Raw genomic sequence first — 20,000 nt, 5'->3', positions numbered from 1 at the left:
CTCTCCTCTCATTGTCTGTGAAACGAACTCCGATGTTCCAGCTGCACTGAGAGGCCATGAAAATTAACTGAACCAGAGTCAATTATAGCCCATCAGGCTACCTTTTCTTCACTTGACAGAAAAAAAGAAAGAACGTAAGAAAAAAGTTCACAGATGGGAGATGAGTATTTTTTTCTCTCTCTAGCAGTGGTATGCTGCACGTTTTCATCCTCACAGACAAAGAGAGAGAACGGAGAGAAAAACAGACTGAGAAAGAGAGAGATGGACATACAGTGAAACTGAGAGAGAAAGAGAGAGAGGGAGAAAAGAGAGAGAGAGAGAAAAGAGAGAGAGAGAGAGAGAGAGAGAGAGAGAGAGAGAGAGAGAGAGAGAGAGAGAGAGAGAGAGAGAGAGAGAGATGCAGGCATCCCCATTGGCCCTCTACAGTATAGGGGAATTGCAGCATTATCTTTCCAACCACACGCGGACGTGTGTGCTGTCGTGTGTGCTGTCGTGTGTGTTTGTTTGCGGCTGTCATCTCTTCCAAGGGCCTCGTGTCCCCCAACGCATTCGGAAGCAGGATGCATCTTATCTTTTAGTGGGGCCCATCAAAAAAAAAAAGCTGAGTGTTTCAACTGCTCCGCAGCGTTGTCTTGTCTTTTTCCGCCGTGAATCGGCCGAGAGGGCATTCTGTCAATACCGATCGCGCTGACGCTTTTTGGAGTGTGCGGCTTGAATCGCGGAGGTGTCTCTCATCGCGAGCGGAGCGAGGACTCAGGGAGATGCTTTGATGGTGAGGGGGGGAAGGCATCGCAGGACTAGTAGCTGTCCAACATCTGAGGGAAGACGGCTCCAGGAGTCCCTGAGAATAATAATAAGAAGAAGAGGAAGAAGAAGGGAGCCAAGAAGAAACAAAGGCAGTAGGGAAACAGAAGAGGGGGAGGAGGGAGGGATTGAGAGAGGGAGTGAAGGAGACAGGAAGAGGAAGGACATGACAAAGAAAAGTGCAAGCAGTGGGAAATAAATGAGAGAGACATACTTGAAGACAGATAAGAAAGCCATTGAGGGTAGAAGAAAGAACCAAATGAAGAAAAGAAAAAAAAGAGCAGATGAACAAACAAATGAAACGAACGAAAGCGAGAACAAACGAAAGAAAGGTCAATTAGGGGTTGCTGGGAAATAATTGGCTTTGCTGGAGGTTATTGAGCAGCAGCCGTGGTGGTGGTAGTGAGGAGCAACAGGGAAGCTGGCGGAGGGACAAAGGGGTCAGTTGTCCGGGGCCCAGTTAGAGGTGCGTCTGTGGGAGGGGGGGCACTTACTACACCGGTACATTGTATGAATTGAGAGGGGGCCCTTTTCAGATGACTTTTTCCGGGCCCAGCTAAAGCTCTCTGTGGCCCTGTGGAGCAGCACTGGAGCCGCAGTGCTAGATGGATATAGTGTAGTCAGGGAAGCTGTCAAGAGAGGGGGGGGCAAAGGGGTCAGTTGTCCCAGGCCCAGGAAGAGAGGAGGCCCAGAATTGGGTTTTCATTACATTGTATGTATTGGATAGGGGGTGGACCCTTTCAGATGACTTTGCCCTGGGCCCAGCAAAAACTGTCAGCGGCCCTGTAGTGTAGTGTATTGTAGTGTGGTGTAGTGTGGTGTGGGTAGTGGAGCGAGCACTCAAGCCTCCAGCGCACAGCACACACACAGGCAGCACCCAGACAGACAGCCCTTCGCCCAAGACACAGCACTGCCATCTGGCTCACTCATGAAGCAGTCTGTCTTCCAGCTGTGTCTGTCTGTGAGCAAATGACTTCAAGTCGAGTCCCATAAGGTCTAACTCTTGCCCAGCCCATAAGGGAAATGGAATGTACTCTACTGTGTGTGGACTTGATGAGAAACTGTAAGACTTCAGCTCTCTGTTACTGTTCTGCATTGGTTACTGTTTAAGGCATGAACGAAAGCCTCCGAATCACAGATAAGCTAGTAGAGCTACTAGAGCAGAATAACAAGCTGCAGCATGTTGGGGGGCTGTATACTAGGATGCTAAAATATGTATCATCTGTTTCTAGAGTAAATGACCATTACTTGGTACTCCAAACCTCTAAGCAGAGGTATAGAAAGTAAAATCTGTGTCACATTGTGCTCACATTGAGCTACATGTTACGTCTCTCAACTTGTCTTGATTAGCAAATTCAGAGAGAAAACTCAAGATTTGAGAAAACTCAAGAATTGCGATAACCACTAACGTATTTTTTAAACCCACCCAAATGACTCAAACCAAATAGCCTACTTTCCACCGCTTCAGCATGAAGTGCTGAAAACGTCTTGCTGCTTGAGTTTATTAGCATGACATATGTCAGCGCTGCCATTAAAAGTTCTTTTCCTTCTCCCCTTACCCTCTACATGTCAAAAAACGAACAAGTCAAACTTTAAAAGCCTTACCTCACCCCACCCTCCACCCAGCCGACACCCCCTACTATCCCCACACCCCCCGCCGCTCTCTTTTTCATTATCTTTTCAAATTGTCATTCTGCACAGGGGCCATACTGAAGCTCATCCCTCTTTTCGTACCTCTTCTCCTTCTCGTCTCTTCTCTCTTCTCCTCTCTTTTCCTCCTTTTTCCCCCTCCAGGGACCTCCCGGAGCTGCAGGAGCAGAGGGCAGACAAGGAGAGAAGGGCGCCAAGGTATGCTAACGCACCCAATCAATTCACACACACACACCCGCACACATACACACACACACCTGCACACACACACACCTGCACACACACACACACACACACACACCAGCACACAGACACACACACATGCGCGCACGCACACACACACACACACACACACACACATAAGGATGGCGATGAGATGGGGGTAGCGACTGCCGACAGGAATTAAAGTACCCACTGGTACAGCCTGGACTGGCAGAATACATTGAAGGGCTCCTAGTATGCATACATGCACACAGACAGAATATGAGAGAGGGAGAGAGGAAAAGGAAGGCAGGTAGAGATAGAGAGATGTACGTATGTGGAGATGGAGAGAGAGAGAGAGAGAGAGAGAGAGAGAGAGAGAGAGACATGGATATCGAAATGGGGAGAGGGAGATAGTAATGGGGAGGGTGATATGCATACACAGGCACAAACATAATTAAGTACAGAAAACACAAATTAATTCACACTCGTACACAAACTCATACACGAACCCCGACTAAGGGTGGGCGATACATATCGTCTGCGAAGTTATCGTGAATGTTGTGTTGACGATGAGTAATTTTGCAATATCGAGATATTTTTATGAAGTCGCTAAACTCAACAAAGCGCTGTGACAGGACTCCTCCAGACAGCAACGACAGCCAAGCCTTTGAGCCAATAGTAATGTTGTTGTGAACTGGAGAATAAGTCTGTGAACCAATGAGCAGACAATGCTGAGGGGGGCGGGCTGCAGCGTTTTGGCAGACGATACTATCCGTGACCACACCCCCAGCGCGATATTGCGCGTCGCGGATCCCGCCTGCCAATTTCCCCAGTCGGTACTAGGCGGGAGTGTCTGTGTCACTCGTGCAGCGCTGCTGCTGCTGGGCGGTGAAGGAGAGTTGCTGTTATCCAAATGGTGGATTTACATGAGGAATTCAACCATTAAACCAGCCATTGCATGATGCTGAGGGTGTTTTGGAACTATGTGCTTTAATCAGCAACTGTCTGTGATTATGGAAAGCCAAATAGTTAGGAAGAGAAATAGCTTTGTCTCTGGTCTGAGAAATCGCGTTAGCATGCTAGTTAGCGAACTAAGCTAAGCAATGTTCTCTACAACTAGAGTGGCTGTTACTCACTACTCAAACACCCACCTGCATGTATAGATATCATAACTGCTTAGGTGGACAAGTAATGTTAAGTTAGACTCGCGCAGTGAGTTAAATTACAATGTGTGAAATCCAACACATGCAATTTGCAGCTGCCATAGTTAGGTTCTGCTTCCTATCTACAAATGCACTGTTTCCAGTCAAAAATGACTGTCCTCTAACAGAATCATTAGCAATCATAAAACATTTTTTTTTTTTACATGGATATGTTTTCATGACAAGTGATGAAGTATTACTTTACAGTCCAGCATATGCATATTATTAAATTCAAAAAGTGAAAGCTCTTCAGCACAGCATTTTTTCCCAACTCTCTGTCCCTCCCCAGTTAAAACACAAATGCAGCACTAAGCTTACTACCTCCAGTGCAGAATTGAAATTAGTCTGGAATCATGCACAAATCATAGACAGCATAAATGTGTAGCTTTGGTATACTGCCATGCTCTGTGATGTAGACATGCCATCATTTATGCAGACCTCTTGGTAACATGCAGTTTTAGGCTACATAGGCCTACAATGTTCTGCTTTACTCACCCTTCCCTGCCATGCCAAATTCCCATATTACGGTACACATTGATTTACCCCCCACCCCCCCCGGAATAGGCCCTACTTGTTTTTGCAAGTGAAATTATCGTCAAATTATCGTTATCGTGACAATTCTAAAAATTATCGAGATAACTTTTTTTGCCCATATCGCCCACCCCTAACCCCGACACGAGTTCACATGCTCACAAAGTACAAAAACACGCACTCGCTTACTCGCTGTACTGTAAACAAAAACACACATCCACATCCACTCCAATCCAGACACACTAAAATCTCGAATGAATTGGAATCCACACAATATATGCACACCATTGACAGTAAATGATGCACACAGATGCACACACGTGAACACACACACACGACCAGACAAACTTCAAACATGTACAAAAACATGCGTACATTCACACGCTAACACACTCCCATCCACACAAACTAAAAACACATATCCACAGGCACACATAGAGTATCCCTTTTATGTCCATCTCTACGCACGTCTCTTTTGAATACATTTCCGTGACATCCACTAGCCCAGTAATCATCAAGCAGTGAAAAGAAACAAGTGAAAGGAAAGATTACCATCATACATCCCACATATTTTATCGTACACAGGGAGTGGATCTGTAATGGGTCTGGGCGGGATCGGAATGAAAAGCATTTCATTGTGTTCTTATCAACATGTGTGTAACCTCCGGTCTGCATGTGTGCTTCAAAAAACATAGATATTATTGTCTTTTATGTCCTGTATGGATGAAAGGGGAAACTTCAGTGGATGTTTTTTTCTCAACCTTTTCCTTTTTTCCTGATTTTCAGTCAGTAGGTAAATCTCCTCCATCCAACCAAATTTAAAGTAAACAGTTTTCAACATTTGCATGACCGACAGACACAAATCCCACAAAAAAAACCTTCAGAAATAACACACACTCATGTACAGCATGACGTGATTTACACATGTACTGTACACACACACACATGCACGCTCACACCCACACACACCTATGCACACACACAGAGCATCAGCGGCGTCAAGACTTCTCTACTCCATCTGCAGTGTCATTCCGTACAGTAGGCCTTGGCATAATCTATCGTTTGCATACCACCCTTGACTTGTCATTACCTGGACACACGTATCAGAGATGATCAGATGTTATCACGGTCTGCCAGAAATTACATTACATTTAGCTGATGCTTTCATCCAAACCAATTTACAGTTCCTTACTGGTTACATTCCCTGGAGCAATATGGGGTTAAATGCCTTGCTCAAGGGCACTTCAGCCATGGATGGAGGTATAGGGAGAAGTAAGAGTGGGATTCTAACCAGCAACCCTCTGATCGTAGGAGCACCTCGCTAATTTGGCCACAAGTGCCCCAGAAATGTTCTCGGGGGCTAACATTGACCACACTTTGAGAACCACTCATCTAACCGTTGTGCCACTCTGTGTCCTCAGGGTGAGGCAGGAGCTGAGGGCCCACCAGGTAAGACCGGCCCCGTCGGACCCCAGGGACCATCTGGAAAGCCCGGACCTGAAGGACTCAGAGGAATCCCTGGACCAGTGGTAAGTACACTGGAACACATGTGGTATAGACGACCTAGATATCAATGAAAATCAATGTATCCATACAGTAGTATGTACTAGACCTGTGGTGAGGACACTGTGGCACTAGTTTCAATCATGGGTGCTCTCAAACAAAAGGACAATTGCTGCTGTCTTTGGGTGCACATCCAATAGTGGTCATCAGATAGAGTACAAAAATACTGCTCTCTCTTGATTGCTGTCTTTACTAAAAAGTTTAATACATCATGACTAAGCTACACAGACACCCCTAAAGCCCAGTGAATAGCATCATCAAGACAGTGTGGTCTTTCTCTACTCTATCTGAGTACAGTAGCATATACACTACTTAATGTATAGATCAATCAGTTCATACAGTACATTTAAAGCGTTACAATGATCATCCACTTTTCTTGAGTAGTAAATCATCTGTACACTACATAGTGTTGTGGTCATCTTTTGCAGTCTGGTTATATTGCGTACATTTTGTCAGAAGTACTGTGAATGCATGAATTGTCATTTTGAAGAAAAGCTTCAGAGAGCAATATTGTAATTTGTGATACAGACCACACTGTAAATCTTATCTATTGATTAAAATGCAGTCCTGAAAATAAATCAATAATGATACATTACGCGTATTAGAACAGTGTGTTGTTTGTGCATGTGCATTTTAAGGCTCAAAGATGTATTTTAAGGCATCACTAAATTGAAGATTTTCACATTTTGCTTGGGTATTCTGAAAACATAACCACCATGTTTGACTGGGGAGCACTGTATATCCAAAGCCATTTATCTCAGCTGATGACATTCATATAGAGTTATTCTCATGGTTTCGCCTGCGCGCGCGCACACACACACACACACACACACACACACACACACACACACACACACACACACACACACACACACACACACACACACACACACACACACACACACACACACTACCTACACACACACACACACACTACCTACACACACACGGCTAGGCGTTGCAATGCGCTGCACCTTTCTGTTGCGTAGCGTTAGCATGCCGGTAGGGAACGCTTATAGGAAAGTCGATAAAGTCTTGCAGGCCCTGCGCCCATTGTTGTAAGGTTTTTCCCCTCTTGCCCTTGTTTATGTGAAGACACATTTTTGTAGTATTTCGGCTATTAATCATCAAGAGCCAGGCAGGAAATCAATGGTGGGCCTTTTGCGGTACAGGAGGCAGGAATACGGCATGTAATTGGATGCATTTTGTGCTATGCAGGGTGAACAAGGACTTCCTGGATCCAACGGACAAGACGGCCCACCTGGACCCATGGTGAGCGCCACTGCTCTACGCTACACCACACTACACTACACTACACTACACTACACTACACTACACTACACTACACTACACCACACTACACTACACTACTCTACACTCCACATTCACTACATTACACTACACTACCCTATAGTACACTACACTACCCTATAGAACACTACACTACACTACACTAGATTATACTACACTACATCACATTACATTACACTACACTATACTGCACTAGGTAATGTACAAAGCCTGCATTATCATGACTCATTGTTATTACTGGCGCCATGGTGAGCACCAATACACTCCACTACACTATGCTGCACTAGCTAATGTACAAAGCCTGCAATAGCATTTTCATTTGTATTACCTTGCGCTGTGTCGCATATTATTTCGTATCATTATTGTGCATTGTTTTTACCATCTCACTGAACCACTTTGTGTGCCTACCTCAGTCTTCTTATCTTTCCATTCTACAGTATGCATCTACTGTATGTGTTTATCTGTCTACTGTAGCTTCCTCTGTTTGTGTCTGTGTCAATCTGCCTGTATCTGCCTATCTGTGTTTGCCTTCCTGTCTGTTTTTTTTCCACTGTGTTTACTGTAACAGTCTCTTTTTGTCTTCTCCTTACTTCCCCTTCATTTAATCTGCTGTTTGTACTTACAGTGTCTATCTACTTTTCTACCCCTGTCTGTCTGTTTTGTATTCCTGTTGTCTGTTTTTCTGTCCGTCTCTTGTTTCTACATCACTGTGAGTGTTTGGCTGAGGGCTAAATGGATTTCTGAGTGCCATTTCTCTGCTTTTTTCCAGGGACCTCCTGGTCTTCCTGGTCTGAAAGGAGATCCCGGCTCCAAGGGAGAGAAGGTGAGTGACAAGCTCAATTTCACACTTACTTATATGTGTGATCGTGAAGGTAGAGTGTCATTTCTTAGTACTTTGTTCCCAGACCACCACCATCCATGTCTAAGTGTTCATTAAGACTTGGAAATGTACATGTATCATACATGTATACGTAGGTGGATCTTGTCCATATCCACCATGCTGAATTACCCGTCAGAGACATATTTAGTTGGAAAACTTAATGTACTTTTGTCCAACCATAAGTTTTGTTTTTTGTCCATTTTGTCCATTTTGTCCAAATGAAAGTTTATTACTTTGTATTGATTTGTGAAAACATCACATCTGTGAGCATACATTTTGAAAATAAGCAAGTAAAATGATATACTCTAAATACTCTGTACTACATGCTCTGAAAAGAGGTTTTAGGGGGCTTTTGTTTTACCCGTGGTCCTGTACTGTAATTCTGCCAGCGGGCGAGCTAGCTCTAGTAGAAAGTTGAGGCTATTTCCACACAGGGGACCGCTGCACGGCATAATTATTCATCCACGCTCTCACAGCTATTCTCATTACTGCCTCTGTCAATAGAACTGTTGGAGCAATTTTGCCATGTAAATGCTTAAATCCACACACCATTTCTCTTTAAGATTTTTGCTGAAATGTACACACGAGAATTGATCCTTCGCTTTAGCTTTCTTTAGAGGAGATTTGTTTTAGCTTTTAGTAAATGCCACAACTAATTGTGATGTGTCACACGTTTTTTTGAGGGAGGAGAAACGCTCTCTGGGTTTGATCCTCATTCAGCTGTATTATGCATTGATGGTAGCAATAGAATAGAAGTACAAAAATAGAAATCCTTTATTTTCATTACGCGCAGTACAATGAGATTGAAAAAGTACAAGGGGATTCCAAGAAGATGGTATGAAGGTATTAAGGTATGAGGTGATGTGTTTGTATTATGCATTGATCATGGAAATAGAATCAAAATAAAAAAAACCTTCATTGTCATTGTACACAGTATAAAGAGATTAAAAAGTGCAATGACATTTAAGGAAAATTGTATGATGGTGGGCTCTGTTTGAAAGATGTCTTCTCTCATATTTTTTTCTTCTTTTTATTCCTCCAGGGTCACCCAGGTCTTATTGGTCTGATCGGGCCTCCTGGTGAGCAGGGAGAGAAGGGAGACAGAGGTCTGCCTGGTCCTCAGGGTACGCCTGGATCCAAGGGAGACTCCGTAAGTACCAATAAGCCCATTTTACAGCCACACTAGGCGGGTATAGATGTATCCGTCTCTCTCCCTCCACCTTCCCATCTCTCCCATCATCCATCTCTCTCTCTCTTTCTCTCTCTCTCTCTCTCTCTCGTTCTTTCTCGTTTTTTTTTCTTTGTCTTTTTATCTGTCAGTCTGGCCTTTTTCTGCCTATCTCTCCTACTTTTGTGCTTCTGTGCTCCCATTTCTTTCTTGGTCTTGCTTTCACTCTCTCTCTTTCTCTCTCTCTCTCTCTCTCTCTCTCTCTCTCTCTCTCTCTCTCTCTCTCTCTCTCTCTCTCTCTCTGCTTCTCTCTATCTCTCTGCCACATACACACACACACACACACATACACACACACACACACACACACACACACCTGTACCTGCTCATCGTTTTATGAGCATCAACCAAAAGTGACTCACAGCAGCTATTCACCCCACAGTACGTTAGTCTCTGATGTCCGCTCACCTATCAGCCACACAGCACATGACCATGACAGGATATTGTCCATTCATGGAGTTCATTATACAGTCAAAGCCATGAGACGCAGTCTCCAATGAGCCCTACTACGCACACACAATTATTGCTTTTGGCATTGACTTAAGCTGATGTGAAGGGGTTATGGGGGGTTGGGGGTTTGGGTGTGGGGGGTGATGTCAAGTCAAGTCAAGTCAAGTTTATTGTCAATCTCTTTACATGCACTGGTCATACAAAGAATTTGAAATTGCGTTTCTTGGTGTGTGTGTGTAGAGTCTTTCTGTTGTTGTAGAGAGGCAGAGAGTGTGCTGTTGGACTCGGCCAAAAGGGGGGGTTTCAGGGTTAGTCGGGGAAGAAGGAGCGGGCATTAATGGGGGTCTCATCCATTTTTAAACAAATGTTACAGAGTGAGTGAATATGCAATTAGACTTGGCTGTGGCCTCTGCGAGACTCTCCCGCTTGGTGATTTGAAGCTAGGCTGGGGTGGTGGAGGGTTGGTGGGGATGGTGGGGGGTAGGTAGAGGAAGGATGCATTTAGATTATGCTTAATGAAATGTCATATTGTGTGTGTGTGTGTGTGTGTGTGTGTGTGTGTGTGTGTGTGTGTGTGTGTGTGTGTGTGTGTGTGTGTGTGTGTGTGCGTGCGTGCGTGCGTGCGTGCGTGCGTGCGTGCGTGCGTGCGTGCGTGCGTGCGTGCGTGCGTGCGTGCGTGCGTGCGTGCGCGCGTGCGCGCGTGTCTGTGCCTGTGTGTGTGTGTGTGACAGCGAAAGTGAGCCAATAGAAGATAGAAAAGCAGACAGACGGACAGATAGTGTGTGTGTGCGAGCGTGCGTGCGTGTGTGCATCCGTGCGTGCGTGCACCCATGCGAGTTCCTGCGTGTGTATATGTAGATTGGAGAGTGTAGTTTAGCATCAGTGCCCTCCCTGCTGTGAGACTGTGCTCTTTCAGTCTCCATTCGACATCCTGTTGTAGCCATCTTGCCACAGAGACAATTGCTGGATCTCAAATGGTGCACTTTTGCACTTCAGTGTTTATGTTTTAGTGTGTATGGCGTATTAATTACGCACTAAAACATAGTGTCCGAAGTGCCCAAGTGCACCATCTGAGACACAGCATGTGTGTCGGCTTTGATGGCCTACACAGCCAAAAGGCAGTAACTTCATAATGGTATTTTGTTGAAATTGACTTAACCTATCAAACTGACACTTGTGAGAAAATCTCTTGATACTTATTTGAAAAGAAAGTAGATTTTCATGTCATTTATTACACCTCCTGTACAACGCGGTTGAGTGGGCAACCATGGAGGTGCTTTTCCCAGTATCAACAGTACTGTCATTACAGTACTATGCCAACCTCTCATCCCAACATCTGATCTCCTGTTGTTCCAACACACTTTTGGCAATTGAAGCCATGTTACTGGACTAGTGCAGTACAGCACTGCTCGGCGGCTGATCTGATCTATCTGATTTGATGTTTGTTAATCCTCCACAGGGTATCGGTGGCTCTGCTGGTCCCCTGGGTCCTCCTGGACCTCCTGGTCTGCCTGTAAGTATCAATCAAAGTCCTCCTGTCAATCATCAAATACAACGTAATATTCATATGGTAGCCTCTATTGGAACACTCTAATAGCAACTGCTAATAGTCACTCATAAGCCTTAACTACCTTAGTACTATGCCACTATGACATTACACACTCTTAAATAATACATCACGCCTTGGCCGTTGCCATTTTTAGTAGCAGCAAATTTATAACAGGGGCCATATCGTAAGAGTTTATTCTTGAAGACAATCTACTTCAGAAGTGGAGTGCTGGGGAATGCTGTATTTCAGACTCATGTGTCCTGCACAATCGGTCTATTACCTTTTTTTCTATTTATCTGAGTTCTCAACTTAAAAAGAGAATACCAGGGGATTCTGTTCCGTCAGCCTCTCATTTGATATTTTCTGCATGTAAGCATGCAGATGGTCATTACAGAGTTTGAGTGTGAGTAGTGTACCTAATAAGATATTCTAAGGGTATGATCAACAACCGAACAGCTTGGACATTTTCTTTTCTAAAATTGTGTGTTTTTGTGTGTCTTCTCCACAGGGTCCTCAAGGTCCTAAGGGTTCAAAGGGATCAGGCGTGAGTACAAATATTCCACATATTTGTATTTTAATATAATTACATCATTTATTTAGCAGTGAAGTTGTATTCCATCTGGAATATTTACTTCATACAAACTGCATTGAATCCAAGATATATGTCACTACATTTCAATGTAGCATTAATAAGAATGTACAGGATTTGAGGACCTGACCATAACTCTTCTCCTTCAGGGCCCAGCTGGTCAGAAGGGAGACACTGGTAACATCGGACCCCCTGGACCTCCTGTGAGTATAAGAATTACAACCATCTGCCCCTATCTCTCTCTCCCAGTCATTTCATGTCTACTCTCACACTGTCCTGTGAGAATAAAGGCCAAAAAAAACCCCCAAAAAATACTTTTGAAAAAAGAATTACAAGCATCAATCTTCATTCCCCTTATGTAGAATCATGTTGTTATTTCTTTTTTAAACTTGTTTGCAACCAAGGTCATCTTGTTCTTTGCTTGAGTGCCTTTTAAGCTGTTTGTGTAGGCAGGCCTTTTTAAGTCTTTTCAAGTTTCTCATAAACAGACCCAAAATGCCCATTAGAAGATAATAATAACAACAAACCCTGCCGAGAGCCCCCCCATCAACCCCCCACTCAACACCTCTCCTCTCTCCTCTCCCCTCTCGCTCGACAGGGACCCCCGGGCGAGGTCATCCAGCCCCTGCCCATCCGCTCCCCCAAGAACAAGCGCTCAGCGGACTACCAGGGAGACGAGCCCATGATGGACTACGGCGAGGGCATGGAGGACATCTTCGGATCCCTCAACAACCTCAAGCAGGACATCGAGCGCATGAAGTACCCCATGGGCACCCAGAACAACCCGGCCAGGACCTGCAAAGACCTGCAGCTCTGCCACCCAGAGTTCCCCGACGGTAAGCACGATCGATGGCTGCGATGGGTAGTTTTTACTTACTTCCACTCCAACACCAACAACACAATGGGCATGGACGCAAAGCTGGCATCCGGTGACGCGACTGGTGCCGCGCTTGTCCAAACTGTCCAAATAATGCGGGCTAATTGGGCCAGTAGCTGTGCTGAGAGGGTTTTTGGACGGGCCGTACTCTGTGGAGCCAAGTTGAGCCTGAATATCATTGGCAGTGGAGTGGATTAGTATTCACAGGATGCAGAGTGTGTGGTGGGGGTAAAACTCCCACTCCTGTTAGAAACCCTCCAAAATGCAATTCCTGGCAATGACCTTTTCATGGAAAAAAACATTTTGCATCTCCCCACTACAAGCTTGTCCTTACATCTTCTACATCTGATCTTTCTGTAAGAGTTTCCAGATATAAACAATCTTTTCTACATAGGAAGGGCCTACTTAATGTTTTTTTCCAAGCACAAATCCATTTAAAACTTGGATACTGCCCGTTTTTGCTATCAGGTGTAAGATCAGTTTTGCCAAGTCTGATTTGTATGTATGGGTGTTCTCATGTTTTCATAACCCATGTCTAAGATTCTTGCAAGATGCAATTATTACATACATCAGTATATACATGTATTTTCAAACACAAATACTACAAATACCTGTACATTGAAGTTAAGCTAAGATGATTTGTATGGATTGTTGTTTCCATGCTCCCATAATCTACGTGTAAGATGTTTTTGAGAAACTATTACTACATGTGTATGTATTTTTTTTTGCCAACACAAATCCATCTAAAGCTTGGATGCTGCCCGTTTTCTCTAATCAGATCTTGAGATCTGTTCAGCTAAGTCTGATTTGTATGTGTGGGTGTTTTTCCGTTTAAGGCGAGTACTACATCGATCCAAACCAGGGATGCTCTGGAGACTCCTTCAGAGTCTACTGCAACTTCACGGCGGGAGGCGAGACCTGCATCTACCCTGATAAGAAATCCAATGGAGTAAGTGGCCTTTGAAACGTTCAAACTCGCCAAAGTGATTTTGCATTGTTGTGAGTTGTGTGTATTTGGGTCTGCATACGTATACATGTGCAGGCTAAGCGATATCTCTCAGGCTCACAGTAAGGTTTTTCAAATATCTTGCTCTACAATGTATTCTGTAAACTAAAGCACTACTTAGATTGATCAGATAAATGTGTTTTGTTGAATTTTATGACTGATATCATCTGGTAACATCCTATTGCAGGGTAAATATGTGTGCTTAAAATTCAGCTGGAGCTTTCTATGTATCTGTTTTTTTTTGTGCCGTGTTAAATTGCCATTTTTGTCCATGAACGCTTTGCAGGTTAGGATATCTTCCTGGCCCAAGGAGGTGCCTGGATCTTGGTACAGCGAATTCAAGCGTGGTAAAATCGTAAGTGCCATAGCCTTCTATTTTATCTCTCCATCTCTTTTTACTATCTCTCTCTTCATTTTCTCCACACATTTCTTTTAATGATGCCGCCTTCGTCTCTATACCAAAACGGCGTGTGGTGCTCCAAGGCCAGACCAGCCTGCCCCAAAGACGTCTCTGATTTTGTGTCATTGACGCTCTTTCAAAGAGAGCTAGACAGACACAAATAGTCATTAATAGCCTATCCCTGACTCTCGACACAGCTTCGCACTCACTAACCCGAAGTCACCCGAAGTCTCTGGAGACTATAACGGGCCCGAAGTCGGTGGGTGAGCTCCATTCAGGTTTCAAATAGCCTGAGGGGGATAAAGGATATGCAATTTAGCACAACGTTTTTTGAAATTCAGCGCATGTCTTCGTCAGGGCCTACAGTGTTAGCGCGGTACTGGTGTCCATAAATAAAACAAGACCGTGTGCTCTTCTTCTGCCGTCTTAAGGGTCTGTCTCCTTTTTATGTCCTGTCCCTTTCTCCTTTGCCTCCCACATTCCCTCCTCCTTCCCGTTCTCTCTCCCTTTCCCTTCATCCCCATTCACTTCCTTACCCTTTCTTCTTCTCCTCCCTCTTGGTGTTGATGTCACCTGTAAGTTCTAGTTAAAATTGCACATTGCTATCTGCTGACTTCACTTTCAATCTTTTGTGAAACACCTGTGTACATGCAGTACATAAGAAATTGAGAACAAAGCACACTTTGACGTTGACCTTCCCCTTTCGAACCGCTGCAGCTGTCGTACGTGGACGCGGAGGGCAGCACGATAAACCAGGTGCAGATGACGTTCCTGAAACTACTGACGGCCTCGGCCAGGCAAAACTTCACCTACAGCTGCCACCAGTCGGTGGCCTGGCACGACGCCACGGTCGACAGCTATGACAAGGCGCTGCGGTTCCTGGGCTCCAACGACGAGGAGATGTCCTACGACAACAACCCATACATCCAGGTCCTCACCGACGGATGCGCGGTAAGGACACAGGACTTACAGCATACACATGTACACACACATATCCATACATCCAGGTCCTCACCGACTGGTGTGCGGTAAGGATTCAATACTTACAACATACACATGTACAGGTACACATACATACCCATATATCCAGGCCCTCAGTGATGGTTGCGCTGTAAGACTCTGTAAAACACATAGATGGGGGGTAGCGACACAAGACACATATCTTAACAGATGTAAATACACATACACACACAACACAAATACCACAGAGACATGCACGCGTGCACGCACGTATAAACAGACACACACACACACACACACACACACACACACACACACACACACACACACACACACACACACACACACACACACACACTCACACACACACTCACACACACACTCACACACACACTCACACAAACACATACACACACACGTGCACAGCCTCACACATATACCCTAAGCACTTTACTCAAATCCAAATGGACAGCGAGATAATTGTGTAATTATCAGGACACTGAATTAGCCAACGCTTGCTGGGCGAAAATGTGTTTTTGTGCAGTTAGTGGCTGGCGGTTTTTGTTTATTTATTGTTTGTTTATTCTTTGCCTTTGTTATGGTTATAGATTTCAGTGATAAATGATGCATATAATTATTGCACCATTTGAAAACAATCCTCCTCCTTAGCTGCCGGATGTCTTTGATTTGATTACTTTTTAACTCTCTCTCTCTCTCCCTCTCTGTCTCTTTTTCCTTCTTCTACTTTCTCTCTTGTCTGCAGGAGAGGAAGGGCTATGGAAAGACTGTGATGGAGATTAATACTCCTAAAATTGATCAAGTGCCAATCGTCGACGTGATGTTCAATGACTTTGGGGATCCCAGTCAGAAGTTTGGATTCGAAGTGGGACCTGTCTGCTTCCTTGGCTAAAGTCCAAATTATAAACACAAAAACAAAAAACAAAAAGGAACATCAAAATTTGGCAGGGAAGGAAGGATGGGTCAGCACTCAAGAGTAAAGACTCTTATTTTGGTACCACCAAATAATCCATCTCCAACGTCACCACGATCACCACCACCACCACCACCACCAACCTACCAACCACCATCCAAATCCTTCGCCCTCCCCACACCCACTTCATGCCACATGCAAAAAAATTTGAATAAAGTGAAAAAAAAAGAAATGGTATAGCCAACGTGTCTTGCCATATGTGTATGTATTATCCAGGAAAATACTTGTTGCCCTTGTAGGGCTAGAATCACATGACTTAAGCCTGTTCATGGAGCCAAAGGTGAAGGACATCTGAAGAAGGGGCGTGGCAGAGAGTGGTGAGCGGGAACTACACATTGGAGGTCAGAGGTCAATGAGGAGGGCCCTCCACGGGCCCCATTCTCCTGGTGCTGTACTAAAAAACATAAAAAAGAAAAAGAACAAAAAAAAAAGAAGAAAAACAAGTGGTGCTTGATCAAGAACATAAAATATATATGTTATGAGGTGCTAAGAGAAAGAAGAAGGTGTATTTTGATAAAACTGTAATTATTATTTTGTACATTACTGTTATTTCTGAATCCACTTTCAAACTTGCATGTCTATCAGAATTGCATCAGGCTCTTTGATTTCAACGTGAACAGCAAGACAAAAAAAGACAACCATGGCAACAGCATTTATAACTTAAGTAAAAAAAAAAAATAAAGAAATGAAATAATTATGATATTTTGTCGATGAATACTGTGTACCTATTATGAAGCCAATAAAAAATGAGCATTCAAACAATTCCCTATTTCTAATTATAACATATGCCCTTTGTATATATTGACCACCCCCACAAGTTCTGGGTCACAAGTGGTTTGGCCAGCGGGACCATTTCGAGCATGACTGGAAGACTCACCAGCACTTGCCAAACAACATGCTTCACTAAATGTTGTTTCCAGTGCTTGATTTAAGCAATAATGGCATTCAGTTTCACTTATTTAAGATTATTTGATTTTTTTATTTTATTTTATTTTCGAGTTTTTTTTTTTTTTAGTTAATTATTTTTTGTCAGAACTTTTTTCCACTTCATATTTTGCTCTGTTGTTTTTGGTCGTATACCTCAAACTTTCTTGATAACCATTAAAGATGCCAGGATGGTATGCCCTGTATATACCTTGGTTACACAATTAAGTTTATATATTTTGGGTGGGGATTTTTTTAATGAAAAAAAAGAAATACGTATCTGTTAGGCCTCTTCTGTTCAGATTCCGTCTGTGAATGCATTGATAAGCCCTTTTTCAGTGACCCATTTTTGTAACTAAAATGAGAAAATGTTTTCATGTGCTTTTTATGGTTCATTTAAATATTAAAAACTGGATTCCAAAACAACGGCCAAAGTGCATGTGTGCATTGTGTGGTTTGTGATGGCCCAGGTACCCAGGAGTGGCCCAGGGAGTTACAACATCACCACAGACTGTCAGTCCGTAGTCTGATAAGTTGTGGTTAAAAAAAAGATGCTGGCCTGGTTTTAATTAGTTTAATTTGCCGTATTTGTTGTTTTTTTCTTCCCCATCTCTTTATTGCCATGTCTTCAGTAGCTTAGTGAATCTTCAGGGTCATGTACAATGCTATCAACCGAACTGTAAACACTGACACCATCTTGCAAGGCTTGAAATAAATATTTTGGAAACCCCGAGAGAAACGCTGTAAAATCGATTACTTTCTTTGTTTATCTTTTAATAAAGCAAATAGTTATCAGCCAGCTTTATGCTTGTGATGTTCAGACCACAGTGGAATTGTTTCCTTATCTACATTTGTGTTTGAAGAGGAACACTTGCTCCAGTTGCCATGATACTGTATTTTTTGTTAATGTTGCTTTGAAAATATCATGTTTACTCTAACAGTAAGTTGGCAGGTTCTGCCATGGCAACAGTGAACTGAAAAAAGAAACACTTCACCCGCCATGGTAAATGTGCTCTGTCATCCTCATCTGTCATTTCTCTGGGGAATAGGTGTGAGGAGGTAAACTACATATAGTTCTGTTCGTAATTTATATTCTGATGGTCAACATGTAAACAGCCATCAGTTCAGTGTTGGAGCAGAGGGTGGGCATAGGGGCCAGGAACCCTGGGCCTCACCACTTGGGGGCACCCCTGCCAATGGCTTTCAATCGCCAAACATCTCGCAGGGGCCCCCTCTATGATATTTCGTGGGCCCAACGCCATTAACATGCACATTTCCATTTTGAACAGCAAAGTCAGTATTTATCAACTATTATACTTATTGACCAGACATTATTTAAAGACCATTACGATAGCAGACTCCAGAAACTCTGAAACATCTCCCGCACCCCCTGTCACCATACCAGTGCTCCGCCCCTGCATCAGTTAAAATCTGTAAAATATTCCTCTCTCACATACTGTAGAGTTTGAATGGGCCTTTACTGAGAGTCTGTTCTTTCTGTGTAGAATTAAACTTTCGGATTCCTCTGGCAGTTAACTACCTGTATCCGTACGTAGTTGATAGATCACCCGTAAGAGGCAATGTGGGCAGGTTACTTTTTTGTCTCAGGGTCAAATAAGGGCAATGAATATCTTCAAGTTGAACTGGAAAACTCATGGAATATGCTAAAATAACTTGGTATCATGAATGATCATATATAATTTACACTGCATCCAAACAATGCCAGCAATTGAAGGTAGATGGCTGAATGATTGTACATAGCCCATATTCTCTCAACCTGTATGCAACAATGTGTGACATTTTAATGACATAGCTACAATAAATATTCTGTAATTGATTTTCTAGTCCTTTGAAAGTCAGAGTGATATGGCATTCTTTTTGACTGTGGCCTACATAGAAAGAGCCTTGTGTTCTCCAGTCACACAGAATTTATACATGGTTTTATTGTTTTACAGTCACCATAAAATCATGGTTCGGCATGAACTGTGACAGTTTTCTTCAGAAACCCTGTAAAAGGGCAATCAAAAACCCTTCCTTAAAGAGTTTTAAAAATGCTTTTAGCAGGCACTCTCACACAGATGCAATCACATCTATCACACTGCACCATTGTCTGCATACCATTGACTCTGCAATGCTAGGCTAAGAATGCATTGTAAATGTTGCATAGTTAAATCAAGACTTGCGGAGTAGGAGCACCACTGTGAGTGTTACATTCCACTCTCCAGGTGCTGAATTACCTCTGCAGCTAAAGGAGCAGAAATGATGGGAGGCCTTGACCAGCTCACCGAAATTAGCTTCTAGATTTGATGGCAGAAGAGGTGGCTGACTGCCTGTGAAAAAGCCACCTAGAGAGCAAGATATCTATATATATATAGAGAGAGAGAGAGAGAGAGAGAGAGAGAGAGAGAGAGAGAGAGAGAGAGAGAGAGAGAGAGAGAGAGAGAGAGAGAGAAAGAGGGAGGTTTGGAGAAAAAAATATAACAGGCCATTGTGCCTCTCTCACTCAACCTTGAAATAGACATTCCCAGACACGCGGGTAATTCAGATGTTGATTTGTGGGTTTGATTTAAAGGGCTCCCCTGCTTTGCTTTCGCGTGTCAGCTAATTGTCTCCCAAGTCCGTCCTAGTCATGGTGAGAGCCTGTGGTGTTGGTGGTGGTGACATTACCCCACAAGTCCCCCTCTCCCCTTTCTCTCTCTCTCTCTCTCTCTCTCTCTCTCTCTCTCTCTCTCTCTCTCTCTCTCTCTCTCTCTCTCTCTCTCTCTCTTTCTGGTGACACTACCCTACAAGTCCCCCTCTCCCCTTTCTTCTTCTTCTCTCTCTCTCTCTCTCTCTCTCTCTCTCTCTCTCTCTCTCTCTCTCTCTCTCTCTCTCTCTCTCT

At 43.7% G+C, this 20,000-nt stretch overlaps 1 protein-coding gene across 3 annotated transcripts in view; it reads left to right on the top strand.

Annotated features, from left to right (window-relative positions):
- The window catches only part of col11a1a (collagen, type XI, alpha 1a), a 136,867-nt gene extending 119,322 nt beyond the window's left edge, over positions 1 to 17,545 (top strand). For all 3 annotated transcript variants that reach the window (XM_063206797.1, XM_063206795.1, XM_063206794.1), the window contains 13 exons: positions 2,599 to 2,652; positions 5,813 to 5,920; positions 7,173 to 7,226; positions 8,035 to 8,088; positions 9,188 to 9,295; positions 11,283 to 11,336; positions 11,881 to 11,916; positions 12,111 to 12,164; positions 12,560 to 12,797; positions 13,675 to 13,787; positions 14,131 to 14,199; positions 14,962 to 15,195; positions 15,968 to 17,545. In XM_063206797.1, coding sequence (XP_063062867.1) covers positions 2,599 to 2,652; positions 5,813 to 5,920; positions 7,173 to 7,226; positions 8,035 to 8,088; positions 9,188 to 9,295; positions 11,283 to 11,336; positions 11,881 to 11,916; positions 12,111 to 12,164; positions 12,560 to 12,797; positions 13,675 to 13,787; positions 14,131 to 14,199; positions 14,962 to 15,195; positions 15,968 to 16,114 — 1,323 coding nt within the window. In that variant the 3' untranslated portion in view covers positions 16,115 to 17,545. The remainder of the gene's footprint in view (positions 1 to 2,598; positions 2,653 to 5,812; positions 5,921 to 7,172; positions 7,227 to 8,034; positions 8,089 to 9,187; positions 9,296 to 11,282; positions 11,337 to 11,880; positions 11,917 to 12,110; positions 12,165 to 12,559; positions 12,798 to 13,674; positions 13,788 to 14,130; positions 14,200 to 14,961; positions 15,196 to 15,967) is intronic.
- Positions 17,546 to 20,000: the final 2,455 nt, after the last annotated feature.

The sequence above is a fragment of the Engraulis encrasicolus genome, chromosome 9 (assembly GCF_034702125.1).
Source record: "Engraulis encrasicolus isolate BLACKSEA-1 chromosome 9, IST_EnEncr_1.0, whole genome shotgun sequence".
Classification (NCBI taxonomy): domain Eukaryota; kingdom Metazoa; phylum Chordata; class Actinopteri; order Clupeiformes; family Engraulidae; genus Engraulis; species Engraulis encrasicolus.
This window is presented reverse-complemented; position numbering and strand designations above follow the sequence as displayed.